This window comes from Dendrobates tinctorius, unplaced genomic scaffold (genome assembly GCF_039654945.1).
Source record: "Dendrobates tinctorius isolate UK_male_01 unplaced genomic scaffold, ASM3965494v1 ptg000030l, whole genome shotgun sequence".
NCBI classification, from domain to species: domain Eukaryota; kingdom Metazoa; phylum Chordata; class Amphibia; order Anura; family Dendrobatidae; genus Dendrobates; species Dendrobates tinctorius.
In genome coordinates this window covers 32,802,508-32,824,612 of record NW_027361698.1, presented here as the reverse complement: position 1 = coordinate 32,824,612, position 22,105 = coordinate 32,802,508, and the positions used below count along the sequence as shown (strand labels likewise).

Below are 22,105 nucleotides of genomic sequence, written 5' to 3'. Positions count from 1 at the left end.
CCTCGGGCTGTTTCGCCCCAGAGATCATTAATCTCTGGAGTATAAAGCCACTGGAAGAGAGTACTGCCCTTCTGTTCTGCCTTCACACCATGTCTTTACTGCACGTGCTCACCATGGGGTCCCTTGACCGTTTCACCCCGGTTCTAAGGGTTTCTGCTCAACCAATGAATTGCCACATTCTGAATCTTCAAATTGTTCTAACCTGCTGATTATCTGTACTTGAGCTGTGGATTGCTGAGGTTCACTTCTCTTCACGTTGCATGGCTGACAGGCTGTGACGTCCTGGGTCTATAGCCCGTGTGGACGGTTTGGGTGTCCCTAGCCTTCTAACTTGTACTATAACTGTGCACGACCTTACCATGCAGCAGCCCCTCCTACAATTAACCATGTACCTACTTTATGTTCTACTTAAGAATTATGTGCACTAAAAATGCCCCCCATCTAGTGGCCAAAAGGTGCACTACACTTTCCCTAATACAAGTGCAAATACAGTATAATTTACTAAAACACAATGCATATTTACAAGACTTGGTAATACACTAAGAGTGTAGCAGTACCATGATAAGTAGGCAGTAATACATGCAATCATGTAGCAATACCATTATATAATAACTTAATACATTATAATAGAACAGACAGTATCAGGACCTGTTAAGAAGGAAAAGCAAAAGGGAACATAAGCCTTCATCCCCTTACATATAATCGAGTATAAGCCAAGTTTTTCAGCATATTTTTTTTTTGCTGAAAAAGCCCCCTGCAGCAGCAGAGGAGTAGCGAGTCACAGGGGGCAGGAGCCAGCTGCTGCTTCAAAATCCTGTGTTCACTGCTGAAGAGAAATTAATATTCACTGAGCTTGCAGTGAATATTCATTTCTCTTTAACAGTGAGTACAGTAGTTGCAGCCGCCGGCTTCCAACAGCAGCCAAGAAGTCACATGTGCCCACTACATAAGGGAATGAATATTCACTGCAAGTGTAGTGAACATTATACTTTGGGGTGATTTTCTGCAAAGGGGACAGGATGACTGCACCGTATTGAAAAGAGAATGGATGAAGTCATGTATCGCGAGATTTTGGCAAACAACCTCTTTCCCTCAGTAAGAGCAATGAAGTTGGGTCGTAACTGCATCTTCCAGCATGACAATGACCCGAAACACACAACCAACGCAACTAAGGAGTGGCTCCGTAAGATGCATTTCAAGGTTCTGGAGTAGCCTACCCAGTCTCCAGACCTGAAACCAATAGAAAATCTTTGGAAGCAGCTGAAAATCAATGTTGTCCAGCGACAGCCCCAAAGCCTGAAAGAAGAGATCTGCAGAAGATCTGTAGGGAGGAGTGGGCAAAATCCCTGCTGCAGTGTGTGGAATCTTGGTCAAGAACTACAGGAAACATCTGACCTCTGTAACTGCAAACAAAGGTTTCTGTACCAAATATTAAGCTCTGTTTTTCTATTGTAACATATACTTATTTCATGCAATAAAATGCAAACTAATTATGTAAGTATCATACAATGTAGTTTTCTGGATTTTTTTTTTTTAGAGAAAAAGTGTATCGTCAGTGTATCAAATACTTATTTTCCCAACTGTATACAAGTATATTTAAAGCTGTTTAACCTATTAGAAGAAAGTACCAATATTACTTCTTGTAAATTGTTCAAACAACTGCCATGGAATACCATATAAATAAATATCAAAAACAAAGTATTTCAAGGAAATACAAAAGTATTTTTTAATTATTGAACAAAATATTCTATAACTGAATAAGGCCACAACGCATTTCACGTTATCTTCCTTAGGAGTCAAAGAAGAAGCTAACATGAAAATGTGCGTTGCATTGGTCAGCACAAACTTTTGATTGCGTGTTAATACCTACATAGACCAATATAGACCAATATTTTACCACATTTTTGGGAGTTGGGCAACAAATATTAGAGGTTATTATAATTGTGCTTTAGCAATATCAAGGGATGCAATAATTTTGCTTCACATTGAGTGTATTTAGTAGAATTACTATTTTATTGCACTTATATTTATCTCCCTTTTGTGATTTATCCCACATTTGATTGAAATAATCATGGCTTGGCGTACTCTTCCCATTTTTAAAATTTTAATCATGTCTTTTTCTGTTTATGTGTTTTATTATGGAATTAAACAATAATAAAATATTTTGTTCAATAAGTAATTAAAGTTTTTACCTTGTATTATTTTTGGTATATATGTAGAGCTGTAACTGAATACCTAAGGATTCTATAGGGCTGTTCTGAATATCTGTATTGCTCAGATTTTGTGTTTTTTTATCAATACATAGATATATGCAGCATTTGGCAGATATGCTATATATAACACTATTATTGGATTTCATCCTAGTGACATGACAAGAGTTCAATGACTCATACTAAGTATTAGGATAGTGTAATAAGATACATTATTTAGCTAAATCTCTCTGTCCAAGATGCCATGCCACCTCTCTGCTATCCAGAGTGTCTAACAGATATATCCTCCTTCTTGTCATTGCACCTTCTATAACTCAGAGTAAAAAAACTGAACTCATAACGTTTCCTCGATCCCACTCAACCCCCTACCAGAGCTATCTACCTTAATAAATGACATCACGCTTTCTCCTGTACCACAAGCCCGCTCGGTGTAACCCTTGACTCTGCTCTGTCCTTCAAACCATTACTAAATGCTGCCGCCTTGAACTCAAAACATTTCCAAAATCCACCCTTTAGCCAGCTGCAAATCAATTAAAATACCACTGTGTGCTCTCATCATCTCCCGCCTCGGCTACTGCAATGTCATCATCTGTGGCCTCTCTATCCTTAACTCTGCTGCCCCATTAATCCACTTCTTCCCTCGCTACTCCCTCACCTCTCCTCTCTGCCAATCAACTCACTGGCTTTCAATTACGCAGAAAATGCAGTTCAAATCACTAACAATGATTTACAAGTCCACAAACTGCCTCCAAACTTAATCTCCCGATAACTTCCTACATATAATCTCCAGTCCTCATATGTTCTGCTTCTTTCCTCCACCCTTGTACTTTCCTCATCCTGCTGCTTCCTCCTTTCTATGGAATTCAGTGCCTTAACCCCTTCAAGATGGAGGCAGGTGCCCCATACCTGTCAGGCGATGGATGTGTATTACATCCAGGACCTGACACTAACAACCGCGAGTGGAGCTGATCGTTAACTTGTTAAATGCCGCTGTCAATGTCTAAAAGCGGCATTTAACACGCGTTGTCATGCATGCATGTAAACTTCTGCCCATCGGCGTTCCTGTGACATAATCACGGGTCGCTGATGGGTTGTCATGACAGCTGGAGGTCAGTTGGAAAAATAAGCCATCCTACAGCTCCATCAGCTGAAGAATAAAAAAGGTTATGGGTCTCGGAAAATGGCGTCACAACTCCAAAATTGTTTTTTCCAAACTTCAGATTTTTTTTCACCACTAAAATAATAAAATAACTGGAGATGTTTGGTATTGCAGTTATCATATTGATGAGGAGAATCATATTGCATGGTCATTTTTACCCAAAATGTACAGCGTAAAAGCAATTCCCCAAAAAACAATTTCAAAATTCTTTTTTTCAAAATTTCAAATTTTTTTTCTGCTTTCGAGTACACTATGTGGTAAAATGAATGGTGTCATTCAAAAGTACAACTCGTTCCACAAAAAACAAGCTCTCATATGTCTATGTGGACAGAAAAATAAAATAGTTATGGCTCTGGGAAGAAGGGGAGGAAAAAACAGAAATGAAAAAATTAAAATGGGCCTCGTCGTTAAGGGGTTAAGATGTCCGATTGACTTTCACAACTGAAACCTTAAGAAGCAACCAGAAAACACATCCCTTTAGAAAAGGCAACAGCCAGCATTAACCCCGCTGTCACCTCACTACCACTGGAGCTGCTGCAACCCCCCCCCCCCGACCCAATGTCTCCTTCCCCTATACTCTGTAGATTGTCAGCCTGTGAGGGCAGGGTGCTCTCCCCCATTGTCCCAGCTTGTCACTGTTAGTTTGTTACTGCATTCAATGTATGTATTATATGTATATACACCCTCTTCACATGTGCAGCACCATAGAATTAATGGTACTATAAAAATAAATACATGAGTAAAATAAATTATACTGGTTTACTAAGTTTCCAAAATAAAATGCAAGTTCACACAGCTTAAAGGACTTTAAAAAAGTTTTCTACTCATGCATTTTATATATGCAAATATACAAGACAGGGATTAAATGGATGATGCTGGACAAAAGTCAAGGTCAATACAACAAAATCCATTGTATAAGGAAGAGAAGCATTATTGATTTATTTTTTGAATACAGAATAACTGATCTAAGGAATTGAATGCCTATCTGTACTATCAACGGAAAGTAACTAAAGTAAATCAGAAGAGGGTCATTTACGAATTAGTTTGGCAGAAGAAAATGGTAGGTCAAGTTTATCGCTCATAATGTTTCAAGAAATTTTACAATATTAGGTACAACTTGTGTCTCCCCAGATGCTATGGAAGTACAACTCTCAGCATAGGCAAGCTTTTCTGGTTCATTTTGGAGATTTTGATGGTGGGAGAAATTCTGGAATGTTAGGGTAGCAAGTCTTAGGGGTACTTCACACTAAGCGAGATCGTTAGCGAGATCGCTGAAACGTCACAAATTTTGGGACGCAACAGCGTCCTCGCCAGTGATCTCGCTACATGTGATACAAAGCAGCGACCGGCCCCCCGCTGCGATTTCGCTGATCGTGCTCGAATGTCCCAGGCCATTTTTTGATCGTTGGAGTCCCGCTGGCCAGCATGCATCGCTGTGTTTGACACCATAACAACGACGAGCGATCTCGTTGGCGACGCAGAACTGGTTCCAACAACTGCAGAGGTCATTATACGGATCACTGGATCGTTGCTGCATCGTTGAGGAGATCTGCCTGTTTGACAGCTTACTAGCGACCATGTAGCAACGCACCAACGATCCTTACCAGGTCGTATCATTGTCGGGATCGCTGGTGCGTTGCTATATGTAACGGTACCCTTAAAGTGGTTTCAAATGTCACAAAAGTGGTGTCCAATCAATTGTATAGCTGTAAAACAACAATCTCAGATGGTAATCACCCTCTCAGGGTCCAGCACTGCCTCTCTTCTGCATCTCTGTGTGTGTTTTGCCTGCAGCAAAGACATCATGACTACAGCGCTCATCACCACTGAGCCTATCACTGAGCTTGGCAGCTCCAGATATATTTACTTTGTATTTTGATTCCCATAACTTATAACTAAAGATGAGAGAATCAACTCACAGGACTCTAGTCCATCGTCGAGGTCAGTAATCTGTGACCACTGGGCGGGAGGCCACTTCTTTTGATTAACTATGCTGGCATAACATAATCATTGTAACGTGATGCACACACTATCTCGCACCAGACTGGCTAAATAAAAGAAGACACAGGAGTGTTGAAAGATAATGAGATGTGATGGTCTCCTGTCCTGAGGTCACAGATTACTGACCTGACCAAAGTAAAGTCCTTCAAATCTATTTTCCCAACTCTACTCATAATTGCATAATAACAGTAATCAAACTAGTGGTATGTGCACTATTCCTCCTATCGGTGTCAGGATGCAGTGGGTGACAGTTCAGCCATCCAATCTAGGGGTGGGGTATGCAGAGCTGTCAGTATGGTGATGGACAGCTCAGCTGTCTAATCAGAGGCTAGGGCATGCAGAACTGTCAGTGTTGTGAGTGAAAGTCCAGCCACCCAATCAGGGCTGGGGTGTGTGGGGTTTCTTCCATTTGTCTCCTGTTCGGAGTGATTACCTGACTACTTAGCCTCCTGTCTGCCTCCAATTACTGCCAGTTGAAGTTTAGCTCAAGTGGTGTGTGTTTGCTCTGTGCTTTGAGTTCTTATATTCTGATCTTTGTTGACTGACCTTGGATTTGTTTTTGACCATCCCTTTGCCTAGCCACTTTGTCTTGATCCGCTACCTTCCTGGAATTCTGACCTCGAACAGTGACCTGACTACGCCTCTGTCTTTCCCTTTAGTTTACAATGAACTTTCTTGGTATCTGACTCTGGACCTCTTGACTACCCTACCTCACAGCTTTTCCATGAGTAGTGACTAGTGTCACAGTAAGGTTGTACAGTATAGGTTGTAAAATAGCAATACAAATTAGGCCTGTTTTTTAATGAGGTATGCCAATGCTCAGAAAAGAAGCTTCAAAGTCACATGCAAATTAGATTGTAAGTGCACTAACTAAGCGAGTGTCAGTGTACTCCTAGTGCATCCACATGCCCAGAATGCACTTCCACGGTAATTTCCATATAACTATAAACATTGATTTCTCAGCCATGGTGCATCAGGTTACTACAAGCCATCTATCATTTTTATTAATTTTTTTTTTACCTATACAGCCATACTACTAGTTTTCTTGCTGAAATTGTCCTGACTAGAGTTGAGCGACTTTGGTCGGATCGGGTTTCACGAAACAAAATTTGAGTCGGATGAAACTGGTCCGACTAGGGCAGAAAAAGTCGGAGTTTTGTCCGAAACCCGACCCCAATGCAAGTTAATGGGGAATAAAAGTAGGCATTGAGTGGATGACATTCATCCACTCAATGCCGACTTTTATTCCCCATTGACTTGCATTGGGATCGGGTTTCGGACGAAACTCCAACTTTTTTTTGCCCTAGTCGGACCAGTTTCAGCCAACTCAAATTTTGTTAAATGAAACCCGATCCGACCAAAGTCGCTCAACTCTAGTCCTGACAGGTTTCCTTTAATGGTGTAGAAAAAAAAGCAGAAAAAATATTCATGCCACTGAAAAAAAGTAAATCATATCAATAAAGTTTCTGAAAGCTCAACAAATTGTTTCTTTGAATAATTTGTACTTACAGTATATGACATTCGCGCTCTTGCAGCGTGCAAAGAAGCAATCAATTTCTGACTGACACTCTAGTTAGTGACTTCCCTCAGAGTTAGTAAAGTGCTGATTAATAAGAATCACAGATGAAGGTGTCCATGATTTGGAAGCAGCACTAAGAAGTAATGTAATAGATATTTTATAGAAATTATCTCTGTTAGGTAGAACTAGCTGCAGATGAAATCATGATATGCAAAATAGAAATTGTTTTTCTCTTCCATGTAGAATTGATATATACCGTGTATATTTATATACAGTATCTCACAAAATGAGTACACCCCTCACATTTTGTAAATAGCTTGTATAACAGTGTAAATTTGGTGTGCCCTCTAAATAACTCAACATACAGCCATTAATGTTTAAACCGCTGGCAACAAAAGTGAGTACACCCCTAAGTCACAATGGCCAAATTGTGCTGAATTAGACATTTTCCCTCCCCAGTGTCATGTGACTCATTAATGTTACAAGGTCTCAGGTGTGAATGGAGATCGGGTGTGTTAAATTTGGTGTTATCGTCTCACACTCTCTCATACTGAGCATGGGAAGTTCAACATGTCAACTCATGATAAAGATCGCTCTGAGGATCAGAAAAAAAGAATTGGTGCTGTACATAAAGATGGCCCAGGCTATAAGAAGATTGCCAGCACATTGAAACTGAGCTGCAGCCAGGTGGCAAAGACTATACAGTGACTTAACAAGACAGGTTCCGCTCAGAACTGGCCTCGCCATGGTCGACCAAAGAAGTTGAGTGCACGTAATCAGTGTCATAGCCAGAGGTTGTCTTTTTTAAAATAGACATATGAGTGCTGCCAGCATTACTGCAGAGGTTGCAGGGGTGTGAGGCCAGCCTGTCAGGGCTCAGACCAAATTCCGCACACTGCATCACATTGGCCTGCATGACTGTTGTCCAGACGGAAGCATCTTCTAAAGATGATGCACAAGAAAGCCTGATAACCAAAAACAAAGAGGCATTCAGAAAAGCAGGCATCACCATACAAAATATCAAATTTTATTTCATAGGTACACACAAAACCACAAAAAAGGGGGATTTTAAAAACATTTAAAATACACAAATTGTTATAAAGGAGGTAACCCCTTACATACAGGAGCAACGGTTAGCCTAATTTCATCAATAAAGGGTGCATGAGATCCCCATATTGCAAAATCAGTACATATGAAAGATAACCAAATTTATATATACAAATACTAAAGTGCATAGTTCTGGACAAAAATCACATGCCTAAATAAATTAGAGATAATAAAGATTGGCACCAAATACAAAGAAAAGGGCTAATAAGAGTAGGAAACAGTTGACTATTCTCAAAAAATTATGCTAATATTTATATCTATATGGGTGCATAATAGAAATGACTATAAGCCAAAGCAACCATATGATCTAAGTCATTTCTATTATAACCCATATAGATATAAATGTTAGCATAATTTTTTGAGGATAATCAACTGTTTCTTACTCTTATTAGCTCTTTTCTTTGTATTTGGTGCCAATCTTTATTATCTCTAATTTATTTAGGCATGTAATTTTTGCCCAGAACTATGCAGTTTAGTATTTGTATATATAAATTTGGTTATCTTTCATATGTACTGATTTTGCAACATGGGGACCTCATGCACCCTTTATTGGTGATATTAGGCTAAAGGCCCCGTCTCACAAAACGAGATCGTTAGCGAGATCGCGGAAACGTCACCGATTTTGTGACGCAACAGCGATCTCTGTTATGAATGGGTCACCGAGGAGGATAGCAGGCCCAAGCTAAGCCACAGAAAACCAGAGAGGTTGGTATCTAAGCAGATGCAGACGCCTGATCCTGTCCACACAACTAGCAGTACCCGTGGAGCGTGCCTACGATGATCCTAGTTGCCTCGGCACAGCCGGAGAGCTAACTAAGCATAAAGCAAGAAAGGGGAAATCTAAACTGCCCCGGAGCAGACCCCCAAAGGAACAGATAGCCCCCAAATATATATTGTCGGTGAGACAAGATGAAAACACAAACACAGGCAGAAAAATAGACTGAGCAAACGATGGGGCCCACACTGACTAGACAGGACAGGAAAGGAAAGATACTAACATAGTAACATAGTTATTAAGGTTGAAGGGAGACTTTAAGTCCATCTAGTTCAACCCATATCCTGTCCTAACCTGCCCTAACATGTTGATCCAGAGGAAGGCAAAAAAAAACATGTGGCAAACAGTAAGCTTCACCTTGGGGAAAAAAAATTCCTTCCCAACTCCACATACGGCAATCAGACTAGCTTCCTGGATCAACGCAATATTAAGGAAACCAGTGTATATTCCCTTTAATATTATACTTTTCAAGAAAGGCATCCAGTCCCTTCTTAAATTTTAGTAGGGAATCACTCATTACAACATCATATGGCAGAGAGTTCTATAGTCTCACTGCTCTTACAGTAAAGAATCCGCGTCTGTGAGTATGCTTAATCCTTCTTTCCTCCAGATGTAGAGGATGCCCCCTTGTCCCCGTCACAGGTCTAAGAGTAAAAAGATCATTAGAAAGGTCTTTGTACTGTCACCGCATATCTTTATACATAAGATCACCCCTAAGCCTTCGATTCTCCAAACTAAATAACCCCAGGTGTAATAACCTGTCTTGGTATTGCAGACCCCCTAGTTCCCTAATAACCTTGGTCGCTCTCCTCTGCACCCGCTACAGTTCAGCTATGTCTTTCTTATACACCGGAGACCAGAACTGTACACAGTATTCTAAGTGTGGTCGCACTAGTGACTTATATAGAGGTAAAATTATGTTCTACTCATGAGCATCTATGCCTCTTTTAATGCATCCCATTATTTTATTTGCCTTTGCAGCAGCTGCCTGACACTGGCCACTAAATGTGAGTTTGTCATCCACCCATACACCCAGGTGTTTTTCAGTGAGAGTTTTGCCCAGTGTTTTACAATTAAGCACATAATTATACATCTTATTCATTCTACCCAAGTGCATGACCTTACATTTATCCCCATTAAAGTTCATTTGCCATTTATCAGCCCAAGCTTCTAGTTTACATAAATCCTCCTGTAATATAAACTTGTCCTCCTCTGTATTGATTACCCTGCAGAGTTTAGTGTCATCTGCAAATATTGAAATTCTACTCTCTATGCCCCCTACAAGGTCATTAATATGTTAAAAAGAAGCGGGACCAAAACTGACCCCTGTGGTACCCCACTGCTAACCGTGACCCAGTCCAAGTGTGCTCCATTAATAACCACCCTTTGTTTCCTATCCCTGAACCAGCTCTTAACCCACCTACACATATTTTCCCTATCCCCATTGTTCTCATTTTATATATCAACCTTTTGTGAGGCACCGTATCAAAAGCTTTTGAAAAGTCCATGTGCACCACGTCCACTGCATTCCCTTGGTCCAGTCCAGAACTTACCTCTTCATAAAAGCTTATCAGATTAGTCTGACAGGAACGTTCCCTTGTAAACCCATGTTGATATTGAGTCATGAGGTTATTCTTCTCCAGATACTCCAGTATAGTATCTCTTAGAAAACCCTCCAGGATTTTACCCACAGTTGAGGTTAAACTTACTGGCCTATAATTTCCAAGTTCAGTTTTTGTCCCCTTTTTGAATATTGGCACCACATTTGCTATACGCCAGTCTTGTGGTACAGACCCTGTTATTATGGAATCTTTAAAGATTAAAAATAATGGTCGATCTATGACTGTGCTTAATTCCTGCAGTACTCGGAGGTGTATCCCATCCGGGCCCGGGGAGTTGTCAATTTTAGTGATTTTTAGACGCCGCCGTACTTCCTGCTGGGTGACATTTAATGGAGGATTTTTATCCCTGATCATGTTATCCGTCATGGGATTTTCTTGTGTAAATACTGTTGAAAAAAAGTCATTTAGCATATTGGCTTTTTCCTCATCCTCATCCACCATTTCACCCAGACTATTTTTAAGGGGACCAACACTATCATTTTTTAGTTTCTTACTACTTATGTAGTTAAAGAATATTTTGGGAATATTTTTACTTTCTCTGGCAATGAGTCTCTCTGTCTCAATCTTTGCTGTTTTGATTTGCTTTTTACAGAATTTATTTAATTTTCTGTATTTATTTAATGCCTCATCACTACCTACTTGCTTTAATTCTCTAAATGTTTTATTTTTATCTCTTATTGCACCCCTTACAGCTCTATTTAGCCATAGTCGTTTCCTCCTATTTCTCGCATGTTTATTCCCATATGGTATATATTGTGCACAGGTCCTATTCAGGATGCTAATAAACGTCTCCCATTTTCTTTGTGTATTTTTATGTCTCAGGATATCGTCCCAGTTAATTGCACCAAGATCATCTCTCATCCGTTGGAAATTTGCCTTCCTGAAGTTTAGTGTCCTTGTAACCCCACTACTACACATCTTATTAAAGGATACATGAAAACTTATTAATTTGTGATCACTATTACTCAAGTGACCCCCAACCCTTACATTTGATATGCGGTCTGGCCTGTGTGATGTCTGCCTGCGGTCTGGGCTGCAGCCAGACAACACCCCGAGAAACACTGATACCCTTTACCCCTATACAGGGATCTGGATTTATAGCAGAGCCCAGGAGGTGCTGTCTGAATAGGAGCAATGACCAGAGCAGGACGGTCGCCAGACAGGTGTTCCAACACAGGACACAAAGGCAATGATATCCGAGACTAAACCAGTCAGGCAGAAAAGGTATAAAAACGGTAGACAGCAGCAAAGACAGATACCAGGTCGAAGCCAGAGTCATAAACCAGGAAAGTCGCAGAGGTACAGAATCGTTAGGCAGAAGCAGAGTCAGAATCCAGGCCGAAGTCAGTGTCATAAACCAGGAGATTCGCAGAGGTACAGAATCGTTAGGCAGAAGAAGGGTCAGAAGTCCAGGCAAAAGTCAGAGTCAGTCAACAGTAATACACACAGTAACACGCAGGGGAACCAAGAATATATCCGGCGGCCTGCAAGAGCAGTCCCAAGGTATTTGAGGGATCAGGTCATCCCTCACAGGCCCGTGGGCTGATGATGTCATCCGGACCGCCCCCAGGACCAGGCTGGATGGTGATGCACCAGCCCCTTAATGACGACCGAGGAGCGAAGCCTGCGTCCAGCGGACGCCTGCGCAGGAGCCTTATGACTATCGCCGCCACCACTCGGGGTTGAAGCACAGCGCCTCCCAGAGACCAAGGCCGGGACTGCAGGCCACGGGTCAGACGGTGATAGGACAGTCCGGCGCCTCCTAGTGGTCGAGGCCGGGACAGCAGGACCTGAGTCTGACGGCGATGTGATAGTCCGGCACCTCCTACTGGCCGAGGCGGGACAGCAGGCCCTGAGTCTGACGGCGATGTGATAGTCCGGCGCCTCCTACTGGCCGAGGCCGGGACAGCAGGCCCTGAGTCTGGCGGTGACGTGACAGCCTGTTGGTTAATATTAGGTCTAGCAGTACCCCCCTCTTGTTGGGTCCTGAACCAGTTGTGAAAGGTAATTGTCTCTCATAGTTGTCAAAAACCTATTGCCTTTGCTGGAACTGCAGGTTTCGGTTCTCCAATGTATTTCAGGGTAGTTGAAGTCCCCCATAATAATGACTTCTCCTTGAGTCGCTGCTTCATCTATTTGCTCTATGAGTATATTCTCTGTTGCTTCCCTTATTTTTGGAGACTTATAACAAACCCCTATCAGTAATTTATTATTTTTCCCCCCTCCCCTTATCTCTACCCACAGGTACTCTACATTTTCATTAGATTCATATATATTATCACGAAGGATGGGTTTTAAGGATGATTTTACATATAAACACACGCCTCCCCCTCGTTTATTTGTACGGTCATTTCTGAACAGACTATAGCCCTGTAAATTAACCGCCCAGTCATGGCTCTCGTCCAGCCATGACTCAGATATCCCCACCATGTCATAATTATGTTCCAACAACATTAACTCCACTTCCTCCATTTTGTTGGCAAGGCTTCTGGCATTAGTATGCATGCACTTTATGTATCTCTCTGTACCTCTATTCTTTCTTAGATTATTAACTGTTCTAACCCCACCCCCCATGCCACCCCCACCCCCACCCCCAATTTCATTATTTGCGCCCAGGTCTCTATCTGCTCTATCTCTGTCTTCCCCTCCTATAAAAGGAATACCCTCCCCCATCCCTAGTTTAAACACTCCTCCAACCTTCTAGCCATTTTCTCCCCCAGCACAGCTGTACCCTCCCCATTGAGGTGCAGCCCGTCCCTAGCGTAAAACCTGTAGCCAACTGAGAAGTCGGCCCAGTTCTGCAGGAACCCAAACCCCTCCTTCCTACACCAATTCCTGAGCCACTTATTAACCTCCCTAATCTCCCGTTGCCTCTCTGGCGTGGCACGTGGTACAGGAAGTATTTCCGTAAATACCACCTTTGAGGTCCTTGCTTTAAGCTTACAGCCTAATTCCCTGAAATCATATTTAAGGACCTTCCACCTACCTCTAACTTTGTCATTTGTGCCAATGTGCACCATGACCGCTGGATCCTCACCAACCCCTCCCAGTAATCTGTCAACCCGATCAGCGATGTGTCGGACTCGAGCGCCAGGTAGGCAGCACACCGTCTGCAATCACGCAAAAATACCTGTAAAAAGTCCATCACGTCTGATACACAAAAAACACTGAAGTCGCACGACTTTGCCCCCACTATATCAGCACTCTGGTATATTCTGAAAGCAAAGCAAAAAGAAACCAATATACCAGGGGACAAAACAAACTCGCACATGCAGTAACATATGGACAGTGATTCAGCACAGCCCCAGCCTGAGCTGGCTGACCCGCACAAAGCAGAGATAGACAAAACCAGATCAAATGCAAACAAAATAACAATTGAACCACTTAGCTGAACCATGCAGGGAAAGAGCACCTCCAGTAACCACCAGAGGGAAGCCAGAGAGAGAATGCACAACAGATCTCGCTAGCGATCTCGCTACGTGTGACACATAGCGGCGACCGGCCTTCCTGCTGGATATTGCTGATCGTGCTTGAATGTCCTAGGCCATTTTTTGATCGCTGGTGTCCCATTGGCCAGCATGCATCGCTGTGTTTGACGCCAACGAGCGACCTCATTGGTGACTTAGAACTCAGGGATGCCGGCGGGAGTCGTCAGAATAGCTGCTGTGTGACAAGGTCCCAACGACCGCCGAGGTTGTTATACGGATCGTTGGATCGTTGCTGCATCATTGAGTAGATCTGTCTGTTTGACAGCTTACTAGTGACCATTTAGCGACGTACCAGCGATCCTTACCATGTCGTATCGTTGTCGGGATCGCTGGTATGTCGCTTAGTGTAACGGTACCCTAAACGTTGCCCCTGTATGTAAGGAGTTACCTCCTTTGTAACCATTTGTGTATTTTAAATGTTTTTAAAATCCCCTTTTTTGTGGTTTTGTGTGTACTTATGAAATAAAATTTGATATTTTGTATGGTGATCCCTGCTTTTCTGTATGCCTCTTTGTTTTTGGTTGTCATTGGTTTAACTGTGGATATACTGCAGGTGGATCCCTTTTATATTTAAATAATATAATATTTATGATGGTGCCCTCCGCCTTTGCTATATAATGCACAAGAAAGCTTGCAAACAGTTAGCTGAAGACAAGCAGACTAAGGACTTGGATTACTGAAACCATGTCCTGTGCTCTGATGAAACCAAGACAAACTTATTTGATTCAGATGGAGTCAAACGTCTGTGGTAACAACCAGGTCGGGAGTGCAAAGACAAGTATATCTTGCCTACAGTCAAGCATGGTGGTGGAAGTGTCATGGTTTGGGGCTGCATGAGTACTACCAGTCTTTGAGAGAACCATGAATGCCAACATGTACTGTGACACCTTCAAGCAGAACATGATCCCCTCCCTTTGGAAACTGGGCCGCAAAGCAGTATTTCAACATTATAATGGCCACAAACACAGCTCCAAAATGACCACTAACTTGCTAAAGAAATGTCTGTAGACCTAACCCCTATTGATCATATGTGGACCATCCTTAAACAAACAGAAGGTGGAGAAGTGCAATGTCTCTAACATCCACCAGCTCTGCGATGTTGTCATGGAGGAATGGAAGAGGATTCCAGTGGCCACCTGTGAAGCTCTTGTGAACTCCACACCCAAAAGAGTGTTGAAGCAGTGCTTGAAAATAATGGTGGCCGCATAAAATATTGTCACTTTTGGCACAATTTGGACATTTTTTTGTTGCCAGAGGTTTAGATATTTTTGGCTGTGTGTTGAGTTATTTAGAGAGCACACCAAATTTACACTGTTATAAAAGCTGTACACAGCATATCAAAGTGTCAAATCTTCAGTGTTGTCCTGTGAAAAGATATCATAATAAAATATTTACAAAAATGTGAGTGGTGTGCTCACTTTTGTAAGATACAGTATATATATATATACAGTATATACTGTATATATATATATATATATATATACTGTATGTGTATATATATAAATATGTGTATATATATATATATATATATATATAATCTATATATATATTATAGCGTAGTATATGGAAAATTCTAAAAATAAAATCAAGGAAATAGAGCAAAGTATGCTCTATCTAGAATCAGTAAATGGTCATGATAATGATATGCCCTGTATACTCTTTATTCACTGATTAGGCATACAACGTTTTCTCCTAGTCTATAGCATTGTGACCTTTGGAAATGATTTGCTGTCTAATAAATGTTCTCTGAATGAATACACTGCTTGGGTGAATAATGTAGATCACACATGGTAGGACCATCATACATCTAAGGCTACTTTGATGAGATGTAATTTAAACAAGCACATCATAAATCTTCCACCTTCTGCTAAACATCCACCTCTCACTGGAGAGACATCTCAGATATTTCCAGAATGTAAAGTAGGACGAGGGAAATTTAATGTTTTTCTTCAGCCATCTGTTCAGACACTGATCAGATTGTATTCCAGTTTTATTTATTGTAGTTATTTACCATGTATTTGATTTCTTCCAGCCAGAGATAAATGGCTGCCGTCTGATCCACAGATTATATCTGAAGGCCTATACGCCATAGCCGTTGTTCTGAGCTTCTCGCGCATAGCCTACATCCTGCCTGCCAATGAAAGTTTTGGACCTCTACAGATATCACTGGGGAGAACTGTGAAGGACATCTTTAAGTTCATGGTCCTCTTTATTATGGTGTTCCTGGCATTTATGATTGGGATGTTTATCCTGTATTCTTACTACCTTGGAGCTAAAGTGAATTCCGCTTTCACGACGTAAGTATTATATTATTTCTGGTTTAGTAATACTTACTTTTTTAAGTTGTTTTACATTATTTATATAAACACATTTTCTGGTTGAACAATGAAATGCACAAGTAGAATGAAAACCAGGGGCCGTTGTGTACTTAAAGAAATAAGTTCTGAATTAATAATAAGACAAGGTAACTGTGAACCCTCGCCCCTTTATAAGCCCACTCTAAAGAGCAGAGGTCAGTGTTGACAGGACACAAAGTGAAAGTTTGTATGTGTTAGAATAACAGATCACCAGTATAAGCCATGTGGTAAAAGGTTCTTTAATAAACTGGAGAAGAAATCTCTCACGGCGGTTCCTATTCAGGTTACAGTTGTTTCTTAAGCTAGCCATACACAAGAGACACCGGCTGACAGTGACGTAATCGTCATATCATGTGTAGGAGCCAACTAAGTTTTCAGTAGAAACAGTGACTGGACTTTGTTCCCTATAAGTTTAGATGATACATTTATAGTGATAATGTGAGTGATTAACGGGGTGGTCAGAAGGCAAAGTAATTATTCATTCTAAATCTCTATTTAGCGCCATAATTTGAACTATTTTCTGATATACTTGCATTTACAAATTCCCTAACCTACCCTAACTAAGCTAACTACTTTTCTATTTTTTTTCCCTACTTCTTTTCAGATGATGCTTTGTTTGAGAATCCCAGTGCATGCTGGGATTCTCAAACAAAGTGTCATAAGGGGGCAGAGACTGCTGTCTTGAAATGACCCATCATCTCTCCCTGCATGGTGTGCACTAGGGTGACCGGATCTCATATGGGGGGGAAAAAATGTCAGAATCTTGTTCGTCTGGACCCCACAAAACGATTCCCCTTTCCAGATTTGAGAGAGCCAAAATTTGAACTCGATCAAACGACATTAACCCTTGCCGCTCGTCGCTCAAAGTTTGAAAGAATCCAGATTGAGGTATTTTAAGATTTAGGTATCTTGCATAGTCTGTTAGACTATAAAGAATGTGACAACAACATTGCAGAAATAGCCCTGACCAAATTTTCGAACCATTTGTGGTATTTGAATGCAGAGTTGGTGGGATTATCGTTTTTTGATCCCACCATTACAGACAATAAAAAGTTGTTAATGGCTAATAAATTGCTCAGTAGCACAGATGAACCATCAGAGGACGCTAACCTACATGAGTTGATAATTTTACATAGTTATCTAATCTATTCTAGAGCTTTTGTTAAAGTAGTTTTTGAAACGTCAGAATATAATGCTCGGCATTTGCTTACAACTTGCAGGACATATTGCTTTTGTTCTTCATCTTTTGTCAGAAGGTCGTTAAAGTCGGTTACTTCCTACCTCTTTTAATTTTTCTTTCCTAACTTTTGGATTTACAACCCTAGAGTGATCTGATGGTTCATCTGTGCTACTGAGCAATTTATTAGCCATTAACAACTTTTCATTGTCTGTAATGGTGGGATCAAAAAACGATAATCCCACCAACTCTGCATTCAAATACCACAAATGGTTCGAAAATTTGGTCAGGGCTATTTCTGCAATGTTGTTGTCACATTCTTTATAGTCTAACAGACTATGCAAAATACCTAAATCTTAAAATACCTCAATTTGGATTTTTTCAAACTTTGAGCGACGATCGGCACGGGTTAACGTCGTTTGATCGAGCTCAAATTTTGGCTATCTCAATATCTGGAAAGGGGAATCGTTTTGTGGGGTCCAGACGGACAAAATTCCGACATCGATTTTTTGCGGTCACCCTAGTGTGCACAATGACAATGTGCGCTCTGTTGTTGGCTCAGATCAGCAGTAACAAGCCGGCAACAGAGCGGTGTCTCAATATCCACAGTACAGAGACCCGCAATGCTCCTGCAAGTGATGTCACTATCTCATTGGGAGCTCATTTAGGGAAAGTTGGGTTTACTCCATATCTCCATATACTATTGTAAATTGTAACAACCCTGCTGGCATCACTACATGGCCTCCCATCCCCCACACACCAACTTACTCACTGCTCCAGGCCTTTCTGTGGTTTCTGTCTGCTGCCAGCTCCATGCTCTGTGCCGCTTGTCTCCTATCTACTCTGTGCATGTTTCCTGGCTGTGTGCATAGGGGGCGGCGCCAGAACTCTTTGATTCTTATGGAGTCAGGGTACACCTGTCTAATGTGTCCCTGACCAATTACCAAGAGCCCTCTAGTATTTAGGGCAGCTCCACCCAGTGAAACCTTGCCTGTGCAATGTGTTTGCTCAGTTAGTGTCTTGCTACTGGGCTGCCAGGTCTTGCTCTGTGTTGCTCGTTCTCTGAGGCTTTACTCCTTGCTTTGCTTGATACTTGTCTGTCTGCCCTCCAGGAGGCACAATATCCTGGTCTCTGTGTCTTTGTTCTTGCCTTGCTTTGTACCTGTGTATACTCTGGTCCCTGTGTCCTTGGCCCTGTCTCGTATTGTTGCCCTGTCTGAACTCTGTCCTACCTTTGTTTGTCTCCTTGTCTTTGACTTCTTTGCCAGCTGTGTCTTTCCTTGTGTCCTCCCTGCTTGCTTGTGCTCCATACTCTTGCGGTTCTGCTTGGTTCTGCTGCTGCAGAACCTCTTGCTGCTCTACAATTCTTCTCCACAGCCTTGCGGTTCTTCTCCTGTGTGAACAGGTACAAACCTGTTCCGTCATACTCCACTCCTTCCTTCCTGTTCCAGTACCTGCACCTGCTGTGTGATCAGGTCTCTACCTATCCCTCCATACACCATTCCGTCCTGTGTGTTCCAGTACCTGCACCTGCTGTGTGAACAGGTCTCTACCTGTTCCTTAATATACCACTCCAGCCTGCCCTGTGTCCCAGCCGTGCCTGACTGCCCTGTGTCTCTGCTGTGCCTGTCCTGTGCCTCAGCCATGCCTGCTTGCCCTGTGCCTCAGCCTGCTTGCCCTGTGTCACAGCTGTGCCTTCCTGCCCTGTGTCTCAGCCGTGACAGCCTGCCCTGTGTCTCAGCCGTGACAGCCTGCCCTGTGTCTCAGCCGTGACAGCCTGCCCTGTGTCTCAGCCGTGACAGCCTGCCCTGTGTCTCAGCTGTGACAGCCTGCCCTGTGTCTCAGCCGTGACAGCCTGCCCTGTGTCTCAGCCGTGCCTGCCTGTTTGTGTCTCTGCCTTGCCTGCCTACCAGTGTCTCAGCCCAGCCACCGTCTCCCCAAGTGGGATCAGCAGCCACAGCCAGACACCACCCTAGAGTGGCACCTGGCAGCTGCCTGCCGCACAAGCCTGACCTCACCATCAGAGGCTCCAGTGAAAACCAAGGCAGCTGTCCTAGTCATGCCCCTTCCAGAGTAGTCTGGTGGGTGGCACAGTGGGGCCACAACCCCCTGGCTCACGCCCACCAGTCAGGGCGTGAGCGTGACATAAATTTTCAGCTAATTACTTTTTAAACCTTCCCAACATTGTGCATACTGGTGTATCCTATTTGGGAAGATGTTCCCACAGTTGGAAGTACCAGTATATCATGGTGAGTGTGCAGGCAAACAATGAAAGCACAGATCCTGGCAGTTTAACCCTCCAAATACCAGTAAATAGCAACTGCTTCCTTACGATAGTTGTGAGAAGGGTAGGAGGCTCCTCTTTAACTCCATAGATACACTCAAGTTGTATTCACGGGGAGATGGTTGTTGCCAAGGAAATCAAAGGTCAAACAGTCACATCCAGGTCTGGCAGGTATAGTGGTCTGTTACGTCTTGCTATAAGCAATACATAAGTATTGTAGTGTACTAGAAGAGCGTTCAGACTATTAAGTGTTGAAATACCATTGTGGGACTAAGTAAAAAGAAGTAAAAGGAAAGACAAGTAAAAATGTAAAAAAAGAAAAAAAAATATGGACAAAAATCTCAATGTTCAAAACTCATTTGTAACGTAAAAACAAAAATAAATAAAAAAGGACTAATTTTTGGATTGCCATATCCAGAATGACTGCAACCTTAAAGCTGTCACATTATTTAACCCCTACAATGGGCACTAAACACAACTGCTACTGGATGAGCAACAAACAAAGATCAGACTGTCAGAACACAGAGCACAGATCAAACAAAACACACCACGAAGCAAGGCTGTAACTGGCAATGATCTGACAAATGCCAGCCAGCTAAATAGCCAGGTAATTACGTTGAGTGAGTGACACCTGGAGGAAACCCCCACATGCCCGGATAGACTGGGCATCAAGCTGTCACTCAAAATACTGACAATCCAGCACGCCCCCTGCCTCTGATTGGGTGACTAGACTGTCACGCTCCTGAGCTTATAGGTTGGCTGAGCTGTCACTCACTGCGTCCTTAGGACACAGTGTGGTGAAATTGTGACAGTGCTGTTCCTTAGCTATTCCACCTGAAAGTGTATCAACTGATGTTATAGGTTTCAGGTGTGCCCCTGCACACTCTAAGGGTATGTGCGCACGTTGAGTATTTGCTTGCAGACAATTCTGAACGATTTCTGCATCTCTTGGCAGAAAAAACGATGCGGAAAATTCCCCTGGGTTCTTGGTGTGTTTTTGCATGTGTTTTTTGCATGCTTTTTTTCTTGTGCATTCAATGGGTCAAAAACGCACAAAGAATTGACATGCGCATCAAATCCTGAAAGGAAAAATACTGACCATGTGCACAGCACTTCAGGATTCTCATTGACTTTGCCGGCATAAGGATTCTCTAGCGTTTTGGGGCCAATTCCGCGCTGAGAAAAACGCATCAAATATGCACCGTGTGCAGACAGCCTAGCACTTTCCGATCAGTACTGATCAAGACTTACCTTTATTGACAAGGAGAATATGAATGATTGCTGTTACTAGTTGTGGTTGTACCACTGAACACTCTGACACTGGCCAATGCAGACAGCAGGGACACACTCCTTTGACAGGGAGAAAAGTATTTATTATTTTCTATCAGGAATAACAGAGGCATAAGACGTGATGTTGGCTCAGTGGTTAGCACTGTAGCTTTGGGGTTCTGTGTTCATATCCTACTAAAGACCACATTTGTAAAGAGCATGTATGTTCTCCCCGTATTTGCAGGGATTTCCGCAAACACTCCAAAGGCATACTGACAGTAAGTGTGGGAGGAAATGGGGACAGTGCTGATGATGTCCGTAAAGCACTGTGGAAATTAGTGGCTCTATAGAAGCGAGTAAAATACATAAACAGTACAACATGGAGTTTTGAGGAAAGATGAAAGGAAGTATCTCAAGGGAAATCCATTTCCTTACCGGATATGTCAGATGAAGGGATGATGATGATCAGTACTTATCTAGTGTAAAGAGAAACATAAACTAAGTCAGCTGTAACATTTCATCTTTGTTTGGGAAAAAAATCATGAGCTGGTTGTAAGATCTCCATTTTACTTCTTTGCTAACTTTCATAACTCTTCACCCAACTATCAAACTTCTAGAACCAATAAGGAAATAATAGAAGCAAAGTTCTACATAACATTACTTGTCTTGTTTTTGTCTTTTAAGTGTTGAGGAGAGCTTTAAAACACTGTTCTGGTCCATATTTGGCCTGTCAGAAGTCACATCTGTCGTTCTGAAATACGACCATAAGTTTATCGAGAACATCGGCTATGTGCTTTATGGCATCTACAATGTGACAATGGTGGTGGTCCTCCTGAACATGCTGATTGCCATGATTAACAGCTCATATCAAGAAATCGAGGTAATCCAATACTCACTTGTCAACTTTCTAACTGAATGTGCCATTTCCAAACTGACTGGTGTATTTCTAGTAGAATGACCTCACATCACAGGCATGGTGTACTTAATCACTGATTCGGAAATGATGGCTGCAATGCTGCTTTTATTTTATTTATAAGGAAAATGTCAGGAGCTTTTAAGGAGAACACATTTCCCATGACATTCCAGGTCAATTTTAGCCAGGAGTCCGGTGAAGGAATTGAAAATGAAAGTAATATA

General features: G+C 42.1%; 1 protein-coding gene across 1 annotated transcript in view; it reads left to right on the top strand.

Moving 5' to 3' along the window:
• Positions 1 to 22,105, top strand: part of TRPC3 (transient receptor potential cation channel subfamily C member 3) — a 464,690-nt gene that overhangs the window by 402,731 nt on the left and 39,854 nt on the right. Inside the window, exons 7-8 of the mRNA XM_073572010.1 lie at positions 15,914 to 16,178; positions 21,653 to 21,848. Of these exons, the coding sequence (XP_073428111.1) occupies positions 15,914 to 16,178; positions 21,653 to 21,848 (461 nt within the window). The remainder of the gene's footprint in view (positions 1 to 15,913; positions 16,179 to 21,652; positions 21,849 to 22,105) is intronic.